This window comes from Furipterus horrens, unplaced genomic scaffold, assembly GCF_987537825.1.
Source record: "Furipterus horrens unplaced genomic scaffold, mFurHor1.1.pri manual_scaffold_16, whole genome shotgun sequence".
Classification (NCBI taxonomy): Eukaryota; Metazoa; Chordata; class Mammalia; order Chiroptera; family Furipteridae; genus Furipterus; species Furipterus horrens.
In genome coordinates, this window is record NW_028327186.1 from 4,179,012 (window position 1) to 4,197,521 (window position 18,510).

General features: G+C 48.3%; 1 protein-coding gene across 1 annotated transcript in view; it reads left to right on the forward strand.

Moving 5' to 3' along the window:
- The window catches only part of ADAMTS17 (ADAM metallopeptidase with thrombospondin type 1 motif 17), a 205,773-nt gene that overhangs the window by 181,061 nt on the left and 6,202 nt on the right, over positions 1 to 18,510 (forward strand). Inside the window, exon 21 of the mRNA XM_090263585.1 lies at positions 13,792 to 13,944. Coding sequence (XP_090119711.1) covers positions 13,792 to 13,944 — 153 coding nt within the window. The remainder of the gene's footprint in view (positions 1 to 13,791; positions 13,945 to 18,510) is intronic.

An 18,510-nucleotide genomic window follows, 5' to 3' on the forward strand; every position in this document is an offset into this window, starting at 1 on the left:
ACAACATAGACTCAACATTCAGCATTAGACATCAGGCCCCTCAAATTTAAAGGAACACTCAAAAGTTTTACAGGAACACATACAACTACATTTCGACAACAGAAATTGTAGGGTCCACCTTCACTGCTCACCTCCATACATCGGGATCCGTTGGGTTGTGCCGTGATTAGGCCCACGGCAGCCCTTACCTTAGTAGTAGCGTGTCCTCCCCTACAAATTTGGTAACAGAAGTATTAGGGACATCACCTCCACTGATCCCTGAGCATCACATAATGTGGCCTGTGGTAGACCCACTTTGGAACCTACCTGGTCATGTAGTTTCCCTCGACGACCATTGTTAAGTCTTGTGATCTTGACAAGATTCTGAGGAAAAGCTAGAATGATATCTCATTAAGTTTACTACTTGTTTCACCACAGACTTCCGATTATTATTTCCCCGCAACATAACATACTCCCCTTGGATACTTACGTTGAATAATATACATACCTTCTAGGAGAGAAATCATTTGTTATCTATACACTGAGCAAGTGATATGCTTAACACCAACGTGCAAAGTTCAAAAAAGTTCCTGGTATATATTATAACCTCCACACCCAGCATTAAACCTCCTGCCTCTAAAATTTAAAATTAATTGTCCAGATTGTTACATAAAAATATGCAACTGAATTTTCACACCAGTAAATATGAGGTTGACCATCATTGCTCACCTCCAGAGATCAGGATCCGATGGTCTGTGCTGTGACTAGGCCCACAGCAGCCCTTACCTTAGTACCAGCGTGTCCTCCGCTACAAATTTGGTAACAGAAGTATTAGGGACATCACCTCCACTGATCCCTGAGCATCACAAAATGTGCCCTGTGGTAGACCCACTTTGTAACCTGCCTGGTCATGTTGATGTTCCCTCGACGACCATTGTTAAGTCTTGTGATCTTGACAAGATTCTGAAGAAGCTCAAGAGGCAAATGTCATTAAGGTCACAACTTGCTCTACTGCAATATTTGTGGACCATCCTTTTTGCCACAAATGAACGTACTCCCATTGGATACTTACATTGAAGAATGTCCACACTTTCAGGGAGACAGTTCATCTCTTATCTGTACTCCTAATAAAATGTGATGCTTAGGACCAATAGGCAAACTCCATGAAAATTAGCGGATACACAACATAGACTCAACATTCAGCATTAGACATCAGGCCCCTCAAATTTAAAGGAACACTCAAAAGTTTTACAGGAACACATACAACTACATTTCGACAACAGAAATTGTAGGGTCCACCTTCACTGCTCACCTCCATACATCGGGATCCGTTGGGTTGTGCCGTGATTAGGCCCACGGCAGCCCTTACCTTAGTAGTAGCGTGTCCTCCCCTACAAATTTGGTAACAGAAGTATTAGGGACATCACCTCCACTGATCCCTGAGCATCACATAATGTGGCCTGTGGTAGACCCACTTTGGAACCTACCTGGTCATGTAGTTTCCCTCGACGACCATTGTTAAGTCTTGTGATCTTGACTAGATTCTGAGGAAAAGCTAGAATGATATCTCATTAAGTTTACTACTTGTTTCACCACAGACTTCCGATTATTATTTCCCCGCAACATAACATACTCCCCTTGGATACTTACGTTGAATAATATCCATACCTTCTAGGAGAGAAATCATTTGTTATCTATACACTGAGCAAGTGATATGCTTAACACCAACGTGCAAAGTTCTTGAAAAGTTCCTGGTATATATTATAACCTCCACACCCAGCATTAAACCTCCTGCCTCTAAAATTTAAAATTAATTGTCCAGATTGTTACATAAAAATATGCAACTGAATTTTCACACCAGTAAATATGAGGTTGACCTTCATTGCTCACCTCCAGAGATCAGGATCCGATGGTCTGTGCTGTGATTAGGCCCACAGCAGCCCTTACCTTAGTACCAGCGTGTCCTCCGCTACAAATTTGGTAACAGAAGTATTAGGGACATCACCTCCACTGATCCCTGAGCATCACATAGTGTGGCCTGTGGTAGACCCACTTTGGAACCTACCCGGTCATGTAGTTTCCCTCGACGACCATTGTTAAGTCTTGTGATCCTGACAAGATTCTGAAGAAGCTCTAGAGGCAAATATCATTAAGCTCACAACTTGTCCTACTGCAACTTTTGTTGACCATTCTTTTCACTGCAACCAAACGTACTCCCATTGGATACTTACACTGAAGAATGTCCACACTTTGAAGGAGACAGTTCATCTGTTATGTGCACACCTGAGAAAACTTGATGCTTAGGACTAGTGAGCAAACTCCATGAAAATTAGCGGGCACAAGATATAATCCCAACACTCAACATTAAACTCTATGCTCTAAATTTTAAAATTAACACGTGCATCTGAATTTCGGCAACAGTAATTGTGGGATACACCAACATTGCTCACCTCCATAGATCAGCATCCGATGGTCTGTGCTGTGACTAGGCCCACAGCAGCCCTTACCTTAGTACCAGCATGTGCCCCGCTTCAAATTTGGTAACAGAAGTGTTAGGGACATCATCTCCACTGACCCCTGAGCATCACATAATGTGCCCTGTGGTAGACCCACTTTGTAACCTGCCTGGTCATGTTGATGTTCCCTCGACGACCATTGTTAAGTCTTGTGATCTTGACAAGATTCTGAAGAAGCTCAAGAGGCAAATGTCATTAAGGTCACAACTTGCTCTACCGCAATATTTGTGGACCATCCTTTTCGCCGCAAATGAACATACTCCCGTTGGATACTTACATTGAAGAATGTCCACACTTTCAGGGAGACAGTTCATCTCTTATCTGTACTCCTAATAAAATGTGATGCTTAGGACCAGTAGGCAAACTCCATGAAAATTAGCGGATACACAACATAGACTCAACATTCAGCATTAGACATCAGGCCCCTCAAATTTAAAGGAACACTCAAAAGTTTTACAGGAACACATACAACTACATTTCGACAACAGAAATTGTAGGGTCCACCTTCACTGCTCACCTCCATACATCGGGATCCGTTGGGTTGTGCCGTGATTAGGCCCACGGCAGCCCTTACCTTAGTAGTAGCGTGTCCTCCCCTACAAATTTGGTAACAGAAGTATTAGGGACATCACCTCCACTGATCCCTGAGCATCACATAATGTGGCCTGTGGTAGACCCACTTTGTAACCTGCCTGGTCATGTTGATGTTCCCTCGACGACCATTGTTAAGTCTTGTGATCTTGACAAGATTCTGAAGAAGCTCAAGAGGCAAATGTCATTAAGGTCACAACTTGCTCTACCGCAATATTTGTGGACCATCCTTTTCGCCGCAAATGAACGTACTCCCGTTGGATACTTACATTGAAGAATGTCCACACTTTCAGGGAGACAGTTCATCTCTTATCTGTACTCCTAATAAAATGTGATGCTTAGGACCAATAAGCAAACTCCATGAAAATTAGCGGATACACAACGTGGACTCAACATTCAGCATTAGACATCAGGCCCCTCAAATTTAAAGGAACACTCAAAAGTTTTACAGGAACACATACAACTAAATTTCGACAACAGAAATTGTAGGGTCCACCTTCACTGCTCACCTCCATACATCAGGATCCATTGGGTTGTGCTGTGATTAGGCCCACGGCAGCCCTTACCTTAGTACCAGCGTGTCCTCCGCTACAAATTTGGTAACAGAAGTATTAGGAACATCACCTCCACTGATCCCTGAGCATCACATAATGTGGCCTGTGGTAGACCCACTTTGGAATCTACCTGGTCATGTAGTTTCCCTCGACGACCATTGTTAAGTCTTGTGATCTTGACAAGATTCTGAGGAAAAGCTAGAATGATATCTCATTAAGTTTACTACTTGTTTCACCACAGACTTCCGATTATTATTTCCCCGCAACATAACATACTCCCCTTGGATACTTACGTTGAATAATATACATACCTTCTAGGAGAGAAATCATTTGTTATCTATACACTGAGCAAGTGATATGCTTAACACCAACGTGCAAAGTTCAAAAAAGTTCCTGGTATATATTATAACCTCCACACCCAGCATTAAACCTCCTGCCTCTAAAATTTAAAATTAATTGTCCAGATTGTTACATAAAAATATGCAACTGAATTTTCACACCAGTAAATATGAGGTTGACCATCATTGCTCACCTCCAGAGATCAGGATCCGATGGTCTGTGCTGTGACTAGGCCCACAGCAGCCCTTACCTTAGTACCAGCGTGTCCTCCGCTACAAATTTGGTAACAGAAGTATTAGGGACATCCCCTCCACTGATCCCTGAGCATCACAAAATGTGCCCTGTGGTAGACCCACTTTGTAACCTACCTGGTCATGTTGATGTTCCCTCGACGACCATTGTTAAGTCTTGTGATCTTGACAAGATTCTGAAGAAGCTCAAGAGGCAAATGTCATTAAGGTCACAACTTGCTCTACTGCAATATTTGTGGACCATCCTTTTTGCCACAAATGAACGTACTCCCATTGGATACTTACATTGAAGAATGTCCACACTTTCAGGGAGACAGTTCATCTCTTATCTGTACTCCTAATAAAATGTGATGCTTAGGACCAATAGGCAAACTCCATGAAAATTAGCGGATACACAACATAGACTCAACATTCAGCATTAGACATCAGGCCCCTCAAATTTAAAGGAACACTCAAAAGTTTTACAGGAACACATACAACTACATTTCGACAACAGAAATTGTAGGGTCCACCTTCACTGCTCACCTCCATACATCGGGATCCGTTGGGTTGTGCCGTGATTAGGCCCACGGCAGCCCTTACCTTAGTAGTAGCGTGTCCTCCCCTACAAATTTGGTAACAGAAGTATTAGGGACATCACCTCCACTGATCCCTGAGCATCACATAATGTGGCCTGTGGTAGACCCACTTTGGAACCTACCTGGTCATGTAGTTTCCCTCGACGACCATTGTTAAGTCTTGTGATCTTGACAAGATTCTGAGGAAAAGCTAGAATGATATCTCATTAAGTTTACTACTTGTTTCACCACAGACTTCCGATTATTATTTCCCCGCAACATAACATACTCCCCTTGGATACTTACGTTGAATAATATCCATACCTTCTAGGAGAGAAATCATTTGTTATCTATACACTGAGCAAGTGATATGCTTAACACCAACGTGCAAAGTTCTTGAAAAGTTCCTGGTATATATTATAACCTCCACACCCAGCATTAAACCTCCTGCCTCTAAAATTTAAAATTAATTGTCCAGATTGTTACATAAAAATATGCAACTGAATTTTCACACCAGTAAATATGAGGTTGACCTTCATTGCTCACCTCCAGAGATCAGGATCCGATGGTCTGTGCTGTGATTAGGCCCACAGCAGCCCTTACCTTAGTACCAGCGTGTCCTCCGCTACAAATTTGGTAACAGAAGTATTAGGGACATCACCTCCACTGATCCCTGAGCATCACATAGTGTGGCCTGTGGTAGACCCACTTTGGAACCTACCCGGTCATGTAGTTTCCCTCGACGACCATTGTTAAGTCTTGTGATCCTGACAAGATTCTGAAGAAGCTCTAGAGGCAAATATCATTAAGCTCACAACTTGTCCTACTGCAACTTTTGTTGACCATTCTTTTCACTGCAACCAAACGTACTCCCATTGGATACTTACACTGAAGAATGTCCACACTTTGAAGGAGACAGTTCATCTGTTATGTGCACACCTGAGAAAACTTGATGCTTAGGACTAGTGAGCAAACTCCATGAAAATTAGCGGGCACAAGATATAATCCCAACACTCAACATTAAACTCTATGCTCTAAATTTTAAAATTAACACGTGCATCTGAATTTCGGCAACAGTAATTGTGGGATACACCAACATTGCTCACCTCCATAGATCAGCATCCGATGGTCTGTGCTGTGACTAGGCCCACAGCAGCCCTTACCTTAGTACCAGCATGTGCCCCGCTTCAAATTTGGTAACAGAAGTGTTAGGGACATCATCTCCACTGACCCCTGAGCATCACATAATGTGCCCTGTGGTAGACCCACTTTGTAACCTGCCTGGTCATGTTGATGTTCCCTCGACGACCATTGTTAAGTCTTGTGATCTTGACAAGATTCTGAAGAAGCTCAAGAGGCAAATGTCATTAAGGTCACAACTTGCTCTACCGCAATATTTGTGGACCATCCTTTTCGCCGCAAATGAACATACTCCCATTGGATACTTACATTGAAGAATGTCCACACTTTCAGGGAGACAGTTCATCTCTTATCTGTACTCCTAATAAAATGTGATGCTTAGGACCAGTAGGCAAACTCCATGAAAATTAGCGGATACACAACATAGACTCAACATTCAGCATTAGACATCAGGCCCCTCAAATTTAAAGGAACACTCAAAAGTTTTACAGGAACACATACAACTACATTTCGACAACAGAAATTGTAGGGTTCACCTTCACTGCTCACCTCCATACATCGGGATCCGTTGGGTTGTGCTGTGATTAGGCCCACGGCAGCCCTTACCTTAGTACCAGCGTGTCCTCCGCTACAAATTTGGTAACAGAAGTATTAGGAACATCACCTCCACTCATCCCTGAGCATCACATAATGTGGCCTGTGGTAGACCCACTTTGGAACCTACCTGGTCATGTAGTTTCCCTCGACGACCATTGTTAAGTCTTGTGATCTTGACTAGATTCTGAGGAAAAGCTAGAATGATATCTCATTAAGTTTACTACTTGTTTCACCACAGACTTCCGATTATTATTTCCCCGCAACATAACATACTCCCCTTGGATACTTACGTTGAATAATATCCATACCTTCTAGGAGAGAAATCATTTGTTATCTATACACTGAGCAAGTGATATGCTTAACACCAACGTGCAAAGTTCTTGAAAAGTTCCTGGTATATATTATGACCTCCACACCCAGCATTAAATCTCCTGCCTCTAAAATTTAAAATTAATTGTCCAGATTGTTACATAAAAATATGCAACTGAATTTTCACACCAGTAAATATGAGGTTGACCATCATTGCTCACCTCCAGAGATCAGGATCCGATGGTCTGTGCTGTGACTAGGCCCACAGCAGCCCTTACCTTAGTACCAGCGTGTCCTCCGCTACAAATTTGGTAACAGAAGTATTAGGGACATCACCTCCACTGATCCCTGAGCATCACATAATGTGCCCTGTGGTAGACCCACTTTGTAACCTGCCTGGTCATGTTGATGTTCCCTCGACGACCATTGTTAAGTCTTGTGATCTTGACAAGATTCTGAAGAAGCTCAAGAGGCAAATGTCATTAAGGTCACAACTTGCTCTACCGCAATATTTGTGGACCATCCTTTTTGCCACAAATGAACGTACTCCCATTGGATACTTACATTGAAGAATGTCCACACTTTCAGGGAGACAGTTCATCTCTTATCTGTACTCCTAATAAAATGTGATGCTTAGGACCAATAGGCAAACTCCATGAAAATTAGCGGATACACAACATAGACTCAACATTCAGCATTAGACATCAGGCCCCTCAAATTTAAAGGAACACTCAAAAGTTTTACAGGAACACATACAACTACATTTCGACAACAGAAATTGTAGGGTTCACCTTCACTGCTCACCTCCATACATCGGGATCCGTTGGGTTGTGCCGTGATTAGGCCCACGGCAGCCCTTACCTTAGTACCAGCGTGTCCTCCGCTACAAATTTGGTAACAGAAGTATTAGGAACATCACCTCCACTGATCCCTGAGCATCACATAATGTGGCCTGTGGTAGACCCACTTTGGAACCTACCTGGTCATGTAGTTTCCCTCGACGACCATTGTTAAGTCTTGTGATCTTGACTAGATTCTGAGGAAAAGCTAGAATGATATCTCATTAAGTTTACTACTTGTTTCACCACAGACTTCCGATTATTATTTCCCCGCAACATAACATACTCCCCTTGGATACTTACGTTGAATAATATCCATACCTTCTAGGAGAGAAATCATTTGTTATCTATACACTGAGCAAGTGATATGCTTAACACCAATGTGCAAAGTTCTTGAAAAGTTCCTGGTATATATTATAACCTCCACACCCAGCATTAAATCTCCTGCCTCCAAAATTTAAAATTAATTGTCCAGATTGTTACATAAAAATATGCAACTGAATTTTCACACCAGTAAATATGAGGTTGACCATCATTGCTCACCTCCAGAGATCAGGATCCGATGGTCTGTGCTGTGATTAGGCCCACAGCAGCCCTTACCTTAGTACCAGCGTGTCCTCCGCTACAAATTTCGTAACAGAAGTATTAGGGACATCACCTCCACTGATCCCTGAGCATCACATAGTGTGGCCTGTGGTAGACCCACTTTGGAACCTACCCGGTCATGTAGTTTCCCTCGACGACCATTGTGATGGTCTTGTGATCCTGACAAGATTCTGAAGAAGCTCTAGAGGCAAATGTCATTAAGCTCACAACTTGTCCTACTGCAACTTTTGTTGACCATTCTTTTCACTGCAACCAAACGTACTCCCATTGGATACTTACACTGAAGAATGTCCACACTTTGAAGGAGACAGTTCATCTGTTATGTGCACACCTGAGAAAACTTGATGCTTAGGACTAGTGAGCAAACTCCATGAAAATTAGCGGGCACAAGATATAATCCCAACACTCAACATTAAACTCTATGCTCTACATTTTAAAATTAACACGTGCATCTGAATTTCGGCAACAGTAATTGTGGGATACACCAACATTGCTCACCTCCATAGATCAGGATCCGATGGTCGGTGCTGTGACTAGGCCCACAGCAGCCCTTACCTTAGTACCAGCATGTGCCCCGCTTCAAATTTGGTAACAGAAGTGCTAAGGACATCATCTCCACTGACCCCTGAGCATCACATAATGTGCCCTGTTGTAGACCCACTTTGTAACCTGCCTGGTCATGTTGATGCTCCCTCGACAACCATTGTTAAGTCTTGTGATCTTGACAAGATTCTGAAGAAGCTCAAGAGGCAAATGTCATTAAGGTCACAACTTGCTCTACCGCAATATTTGTGGACCATCCTTTTCGCTGCAAATGAACATACTCCCATTGGATACTTACATTGAAGAATGTCCACACTTTCAGGGAGACAGTTCATCTCTTATCTGTACTCCTAATAAAATGTGATGCTTAGGACCAATAGGCAAACTCCATGAAAATTAGCGGATACACAACACAGACTCAACATTCAGCATTAGACATCAGGCCCCTCAAATTTAAAGGAACACTCAAAAGTTTTACAGGAACACATACAACTACATTTTGACAACAGAAATTGTAGGGTCCACCTTCACTGCTCACCTCCATACATCGGGATCCATTGGGTTGTGCCGTGATTAGGCCCACGGCAGCCCTTACCTTAGTACCAGCGTGTCCTCCGCTACAAATTTGGTAACAGAAGTATTAGGGACATCACCTCCACTGATCCCTGAGCATCACATAATGTGGCCTGTGGTAGACCCACTTTGGAACCTACTTGGTCATGTTAGGTTTCCTTGACGACAACAGTTAAGGCATGTGACATCAGAAGATTCTGAAGAAAGCTAGAGTGCAATCTGATTAAGGTCACCCCTTGTTCTACCACAATAGTGGCTGGTCATCGTTCTCACCGCAAACACCCTTTCCTTTTATACTTACGTTGAATAATATCCACACTTTCTAGGAGAGAATTCATCTGTTATCTTTACACCTGAGCAGCTGATATGCTTAGTACCAATGTGCAAAGTTCCTAAAAGTTTCCTGGTACATAATATAACTTCAACACTCAGCATTCAGCATCACGCCTCTAAAATTTTAAATTAACATTCAAGATTATTACATGAACACATGCAACTAAATTTTGGCAGCAGAAATTGTGAGGTCCACCTTCATTGCTCCCCTCCATACATCAGGATCCGTTGGGTTGTGCTGTGACTAGGCCCACAGCAGCCGTTACCGTAGTCACAGCGTGTCCCGCCCTACAAATTTGGTAACAGAAGTGTTAGGGACATCACCTCCACTGAACCTTGAGGATCACCTAACATGCCCTGTGGCAGACCCACTTCATAACCTCTTGGTCATGTTTAGCTTCCCTTGATGGCCACTGTTCAGTGTTGTGATCTGGACAAGATTCTGAAGAAGCAGTAGTACAAATGCGTTTAAGTCACAGCTTGTGCTACCAGAACACCTGCTATTCATTCTATTCACTACAATCAACACTCAACCTTAGGTTTTACAGGGAATCAAATCAAACTCTTTGTTAGGGGAAACATCATTTCCTGTCTGTACTCCTGAGAAAATAGCAAACTTAATACCAATATGCAAACTTTATGACAATTAATATCTGATAACCCCCCAATAATCTGCATTAAATGTCTTGTGTCTAAGACATTATAGTGTCACCTAAGGTCATTACCTGTACACTTTGTTTCCAAGGCTCCCAGCTGTACCTTCCTAGCATGGTCCCTGCTTCTGCATCATGTTTATGAAGCATCTTCACATATCCGTGCCCTCTCAAGCCCCCGTATCCACTCATGGCTGTATTCTAGCTCACATACTTTTAAATTTCATCTGGGATAACAACATGGCCAAAACATTGATAATGTGTATTAATAATGTGTATATTTTTGATAATATATACCATAGTACTTTTAGATTATATTTCCTATGATAATCATCATGTAAATATAGAGGGATGGATAAGTGGATACAGAGATATATGTATATGATATACACATACATACATACATGCATGCATAGATTAGATACATGGGCTATAGAGCCCTGTCTTTAACATCCATCCTTTGGGTGTATTTGAACTCCACTGTGGTCAGCTTGGGAGGGAGGTTTCAGAGCCTTCCTTTCACCTCCGAGGCCGGCTTTGTGGAGCGTCGCAGATGCTGGGAGGGGCCGCTTTCCCGGTGCGAGTCCGAGTTCCAAATCTCATGCCATAACTATTTGGGAAGGAGGTCACTGAAGCCTCCAGCTTTGACATTTGAATTCTGATCGTACAAATATCATTTTATCTTTGGTCATAACCTCCTTTGAGGGTTTGCATTGACTCTGCATTCATGATTTTGCTTGTTCGGCTGTAAAACAAGAAGAGAAAAAGGTCTGAATCCAGGATCAGCTTCCCCCAGCTCCTCCCGCAGACGTGTTCACGGGAAGGCGGAGAGTCTAAGTCCAAGACGCTCTTCAGTGTGGAAAATATTTTCGGAGTTCCTTTTTATTGCCAAACAGTTGGAATTATTTTGAATAAAAAAGCATTCAGCCCGTTCTTAATGAATGAAAAGTCTGCCCTTGGCCGTTCTGAAACTCAGTTGACTTGTCAGCTCTTGACATTTACCCGTTTACAGGCCTGCCTGTTTACTCTGTGATATTTGAAGTAAAGGAGACAGTTTAAAATTTTTGTTTGATAAAAAAAAGAAAATGTTTATATATACTTAGGTGTGTAAGGTTAGCATTCCAGGGACCTACTCTGGGGAAGGGGATACTTGTTGGAGGGGAGGGGCAGTTCAGCAGTCTCTCCCCTCCCCCACCTCCCCCATGCGCCTGCGGGCCTTAATCACCTGCCTCTTGATCCAAACAAGATTTATGCTTTAATCCTATCAAAACCATAAATTTTCTATTCAGAGTCGTTTTTATGGGGGGAAAAAAAATGCCTCTTTACCAAAATAACCAAGCCTGATATTATCAACTATCATCGTAAGATTAAAGAACTGCATATTGGAAAGTGTGAGCCCATTGGAACAAGATTGATAGAAGTATCTCCATCCCTGTCGCTCTATGTGCCCGGTCATGCCTGGCCCCGTTCCTGAAATAGCATCCACACCAAGCAGCCTAACCTGGGCTCAGCCCGGGCTTGCGCAGAATGCTTCTTCCCAAACGTTTCACTTGGAATCAAAACCCCCTGCCCCATGACATGCTCCAAAACTGATCTTTCCACCACTTTGCCACGTGCCGAAGCCCCTCTCACATTTCCTCTCCTGGAGACACTAGGGTCTTCATGTCTCCCGGGGGCTGATGACGCCCACTAGCGACTCTCCCGTATTGCGATAATGAGGCCCAGATATCCAGAGGGACGGTAAAGGGAGTGACTCTCTCCTGTCCTCAGCTCTCAGGCCCCATCCTCGGATCAGAAGCCAAGAGAGAAACTAAACCTTGTTCCCCTCGGTCCCTTCCGCAGGCGTCCAGCCAATGCGCTGCGGGTCCAAAGGGCCGCCCCAGCATTCTCAGGAAAGGGATGAGGACCGCAGACGAGAGTCAGGCCATGCAGAAACTCAGGCAGAAATGGAGAGGGGCTGAAGGAGGAGCGAGCCGCGGGTGCTGGAGTCATGGCGGAGCTGACAGCAGCGTCAGGGAGCATCTCCACTCAGAAAGCGGGGTGACCCTCCAGCCTAGTAACCCAGGGAGCCCAGCCGCAGCCTTCCTGGCCCCCAGCCATCCTGCCAGGCAGCCCTGGGGGACGGGAGAGCCTTCCTCAGACTGACCCCTCCTGTCCCTTGAAACCAGCCCCACGCCCCACATGCAGGACCACACACCTGTGGTCTCATTGCTCCCCCGGGGGCCCCACAGCCGGCTCGGAAGCATGTGTGTTTCTGCTAAAACAGGCCAGTCTAAATTAGAAAAATATCCCCCATGGGACCTTCAGACGGAGAGCTAAAATGAAAGCCTAGGAAAAGCACAGCTCGGTAACATTGGGGGGGGGGGGGCGATATTAATAACAGGGATAGAAAGAATCGCATGTGTCCTTCACCTGCATTTTTGCGGAAGTCAGCTTTGCTGTGGCTGGAACACCTCAGCGCTGTAGTCTGCCCTAGTTCAGGTACATCAAACAAGTACAGAAAAGAGAGATGGAGTTTTGGGGGCTCCATGTTGTGCCACTATGACTTGTGAGCGCTCCCCACGATGGCTCTGGGCCCCAGGCAGTGGGGAGGAAATCGCCCTCTGCCTCCCGAGGACTTGGGTCTCACAGCGTCCGCAGGGTCTCGGGGAGCTACAGGCGGAGGGGAGTGCACCAGGCACCAGCTCCAGGCCTGCCCTGCAGGGCCCCTGTGTTTGTGCCCCATTGCCCCTCCGACCTCATCACTCCTGTGTGGATCGTGCTGCCCAGGGGCATGGGGACGTCTTGTCCCCTCCCCAGGCTGCCTCTCGCTCTGTCTCCCAGGAAGTCAATTACCGCAGGGAGCATCGCTCTGTGTCTGTAGCAGACCTGTCCCTGAAGCCCCCCCGCAAGGCCTTGCAGGTGTCCTCTGTAAACAGCATGCATGGCTTTGCGTCTGTCTCTTCCTTTTGCACCCTGACCTGGCGGCTTTGCCCCAGGCTGCGCCAGGCAGAGTCCGTGCCCTGGAGGCCAGGTGGGAAGCCAGGGCCTCTCGGCTTCAGTTTCCTTACCTGGCTCCAGCTGGCTCCTGTTCCCCGTCCCCTCGAGGGTCCATCAGCGTTTGTCCTTCGACCTCACCCACTGCACTGGTCTTCGGACCCACTTCCGCTCCCCTAGTTGGACCTTCTGGCCCGGCTGAGTTCTTCCCATGCCTGACTCCTGTGACCGTCCCCCATCACCTGCCCCGTGGCTGGAGTCCCAGCTGCAACCCGGTGCCACAGACTCGAGAAGGCCAGGAGGTGTGGGGACAGCAACGTGGCACGCTAGTCCTTGCGTCCCCAGCACGGGGTCTGGCACGCGGTAGGGACCCACTAGGTGGCGAGGGGCATGAACTGACCCGGAACTATTGGACACCCATGTGGTGCTTTGCAGTGCTCTGCCAGCTGTGGGAAAGGGACGCAGAGGCGGACGGTGACCTGCACCAACTCGCAGGGGAAATGCGACGCGTCCACCCGACCGAAAGCCGAGGAGGCGTGCGAGGACTACTCCGGCTGCTACGAGTGGAGAACCGGGGACTGGTCCAAGGTGAGTCCTGCGCCCGCACACCCACTCCGCCCTGCCTGCCCCAGCCAAGCAGGGGACACGAGGCCGGGTCTCAGCTGTCCCCAAGGGCTTCGTTTCAAGGAGGTGGTCCCCGTGTAACCAGGTAGATTCACTGTCTTTCTGGCTCAGCACCTGCTGGCCACCCCACACGAGGTGCCATTTGAAAGGGACCGTATGTCCCCCAGAGCAGAGAGCGGGGTGCTCGGATGCCAGCCTGCTGTCCCATGAAGCATGCTGGCCGTGCCCCAGCGTCCCGCAGGGTTTGGCCACCTGGTTGTCACCAAAGCCTTGGAAATGGGTGGGAGCCTTGGCCCAGGTACTCTCCCCACACCCAGGTCTTGTGAGCAAATGGCACTTCTAGGGTTGCTGAGTGCTTGGGTGGGGGCCCCTGGGCTGGGAGAAAGGACAGCCGTTTTCCAGAGCCAGCCCTCGCCCCTGGGGACACGGGGGGTTAGCCCACATGGAATAAATGAACAGGATCTTTGGCGTTTAGCCTGTCATTGGCTCGTTCGCCGGGAACTGAGGTGAGCACTGTTCTCACATGTGAGAACCAAACAGCGGGTCCTCTTGAAAGCCTCTTCCCCCCAAACAGTAAAAAGCTGTGTGAAATTTTCTCATGTCTGATTTCCCACGAGAGCCGAGAGCACCATGTCCAATCGTGTTCACGTAGGGACTCGGCACCTGGAAATGTCCTGCTTGCATCTCTCAATGCCTCTTCCCGCCGGTGGCCTGAGAGTCTCTCATATATGGGTGGCTTGCACCATCTCCTAAACGTTTTGGGATGAGTCACTCACATTGCAAAATGGGAAAATGTCACCTGAATGTTTGGATTGTGGCTTCTCCATGCAAATCTGCCTTGTGTCCTTGCATACCGCTGGGATCTGGGACCCAGCAGGGGCCGGCACCCCGCCCCAGGCCGCGTCCCCAACCCTCCCCCCCAGGCCCCCCTCTGCGCAGACCCTGGAGCTGTGTTCCCCTGCCTGGCTCAGGCAGGCCGCTCGCCTTGTGCCATTTCTTTGTGGAGGAAGGAGTGGTCTCCCTGTTAGAAAGCAAAACTTATCGGGATCTTGTCTTTGCAGAAATGCCACCCCCCCCCCAAACCCACCCCTACACAAGTCAGAATTCATACGCCCCCAAAGCCCAATTTCTCAGGTTCCATGGGCTGGCAGGGCTACGGGGCAGCATCTGGATGACAGTGAGTTCACACAAGACCAAAAACAGCTTCTTCTTGACTCCCAGATCCAGAGACGCAACCAAAGCAATAGAACCGAGGCCAATCATCCAGGTTCTCCAAAGATCAGACCTGGAAATGTAACAAAGCTTAGTGCGGAGCTGCCAGGGTGAACCTCCCCTTGGGGGAGAGACTTCACGTGAAGGCTCTTGCAAAAGAATTAAGCTGTTAGAACCAGGAGTCCTGGGACAGAGGCCCAAAGGCCGACTGACAGCTCCGGTTCCCCTTTACGGGGGCTTAGCCTCTCTGGCCCTCTGTCTCTTCATCGTGATGCACCGGCCCTTGACTGGTTCTCAGAGATGCTCAGAGCTTTCAGCGTCCCAGGGCGTGTGACTGAGCACTCAGACAGCTAAGCCTCCAGTCTGTCACCCGGCGGCCACACTGTTGGGACGTGCCCGTTCTGATCGAGCTCCCCCTTCCCAGGAGGGCTGCCCAGCCTTTCCTAGAATCACGCTGAGGAAGGTTGTCTCATGTCCGAGCATATCCAGACCCAGCCTGAGAAAGGGCCCCACCGTGTCCCCGAGGCCCAGAGAGATGGAGTTCAGGCTCCAATCAGAACACCTCCGTGCAGGTTCTGTGACAATAGCATCTAAAGGGTTGATGGGTCCGTGGTGCCTGACAGGTCACTGAGGACGTGGAGGGGGAAACTATGCAGTGCGGTGACAGGCAGAATGACATTGTCCAGACTGCAGACATCCAGGTGGGGACTAGAATGAGGCTGTTTGTCATAGTGAGGGAATTAGAGGTCCCAGGCTAAAACGCAGCCTGCGCTATTGAAGGGTGATTCCCGTGGGCCCAGGTGGCCCCAGGCAGGAAGCAGAAGTGAGGTGTGGTGGGTTCAGATGTCCCCTTGTCTCTACCCCTGCACCTCCTGGCAAGAGGCCCCTCTGGCCAGCATCATTTTCCCTGAAAATAGAAGCTCAGAGAGGATCTGAGAGGGGAGGAGGGTTTTTGAAACTGTCCCGAGGGGAGAGTTAAGTGACCACACTGGAGAGACAGCGGGGAGGCCCCCGGAGTCTCCCGTCCTCAGGCTCGCCAGCCAGAACCCAGGGCTCTTGGGATGACCAGCGCCGGTCATCGGGGGTCACCTCAGCTTTCTGCTTCCCCGGCCAGCGTCCCGAACGGAATGTGCCAAGTCAGCGGCTGCACATCAGAGTTGAAGGGAAACGCAAAACTCTGAGGCAGGAGGGAGCAGCAGCTTGAGTGGGAGAATGAGCTGCAGGGGAGGGTGTGGGGGTGTGTGGGGGTGGGGGTGGGGGGGTGCATGTGCGCGTGTGTGTGGTGTGTCTAAGATGGCATTTCCAGTTTCAGGGCTGGAGCAGAGACCGTGGGGATTTTCATTATTGCTTAAACCTGCTATTTCAGGTTTCAACAGCTTCCAAGGTCTGCGTGGCTCATGCCAAGTAGGGGAGAAATCTGTCAAAAATGCTTTTGACGTTTCACCAGCCAAGTGCCTTGCAGGCCCAAACAGAAAATAGTTACTGTAGGGGTATTCTTTCCCCCATGTCTATTCCTCTCTGGCTCCTCCTCTGCCACGGGCCCCACTCCGCAGGAACCAGAGCTCATGCACGTCTGTGAGAGTCCTGTAGCATTTTCTTCTTCCTGAGACTTTTACAACCTCCGTTAGCTAATTCTCAAAACATCCCTTTGGGATCTGGCGTTATTTATAGTCGTGATTTTACAGGCGGGAGAGGGGAGGAGAAGGCAGTTCTCGCCCTGGTGGAGCCTGTCATTAGGGCCAGGCCTCCGTGCCATGACAGAGACCCGGTCCCTCCCCGCTGGGGCGGTGTGGCCGTGGTGGGTGGGGGGCCCGTCTCTGGGGAAGAGTCACACAGACGCTCTGAGCTGCACGTTGTGCCTCTCCGAGACGCCGTCCGTGCGGGCAGCGCCTGTTTACGGGGCGCCTGCTGTGTTCAGAGCACGCTGGGCCACCACGGCTGTTAGCCTGAGGGTAAAGAGGACGGGGCCCCGCCGCCCAGCTCACGGTTCGGTTGACGTGTACACATGGGGCCCGGTGGCCATTAGCGTGATTTTATCATGGCAATTATTCCAAAGAAGCCAGGCCACGAACGCTTGCAAACTCTCTCGCTGTCACCTGGGTCAGAGGACAAGAGGGTCTCTCCCCCTTTCTGCAGGGAACTTGCCCGCCGAGAAGCTTGTCCATCTCTTTAGCTGTCACTTCGTCATTTGTATCGCAAGCCTCTGAGTCGGTCCAGACCAAACATTTCTCTTTCCTTTGTTGCCAGGGACCCTCTGCTCTCTGTGCACGAGTTACTGCTTTTCCTGTGGACCTTCCACCCCCGGGGTCTTTGACGCCCACTCCGAGCAGGGGGAAGGGTCCCCGGGCTGGCTGCGGGTCCCCAGGCCTTGTTTGTGCTGCACAGCTGCAGACCACGCAGGGCGGGGGGCACGAGGGGGCTGCACTTCCTCTGGGTCCTCGGGCAAGTAGCTTTTGGAGTGGATTCATGGCCCGCTCCATGTCTGTCTCCATTTCCTGTGTCTCCTCAATCCCCATTCAATGTCACTGTAATGAGCAACTAGAAAAAGCCACCCAGGAAGGAAAGAGTGCTTCAAACAAGACCAGATACTTCTTTTTCTTACTTACAATGGGTCTGTTTGCTTGGATTTTAAAAGCCTGAGAAAGTGCTTCACTGAGGTGCTTGGGGGCCCTTGGGGCCAATCCGATACTAGATGCTGTCGGGAGACTCAGGCAGGTGGTCTCCTCGCTGTTTAATTCAAGCTGAGGCTGGGCGGGGTGGGGGGTGGACAGGGATGGAATTTGTCGTCTGTGTCTGTCACCCTTCACGTGGCTCACTCAGGTGCGGGTGGGGGCCGTTTGGGAAAGGACCCCTGTCTGGAATCATGTTTGTCTTCAGGGTCACACCAGCCTGTGACTGTGCTCCCGAGCTCACCCAGCTGAGCTGCCAGGTCAATGCCAGGAGCCAGGCAAAGATGGCGTCCACACCTGCCTGCAGAGGCCTGGTGACAGGCTGGCTACCTGGGAGCACTTGGCAACAGGCCAGGTGACTTGGTGCACCTTCCCAGACGCCAGGGACTCCCTGGTCAGCCCTCTCTGCTCTTGGCCCAGTGAGCAAACACCCAAGGTTCTCCAAAGTCGTTTCATGTGAGTGCAAAGCAGCCCCTGGGACTGCAGCTGACATTCAGCAAAATCAACCGAGTCTCAAACCCTTAGGCAGGCAGAGCCTGCAGGGTCCGGCGTGCCCCCACAGCAGCTGAGGGGTGACCCACAGCTCTCACCTGGCCTGGCCCTGCCTCCCTGAGGTTCTGCAGACATGAGAACAGACACTTGCATGTGT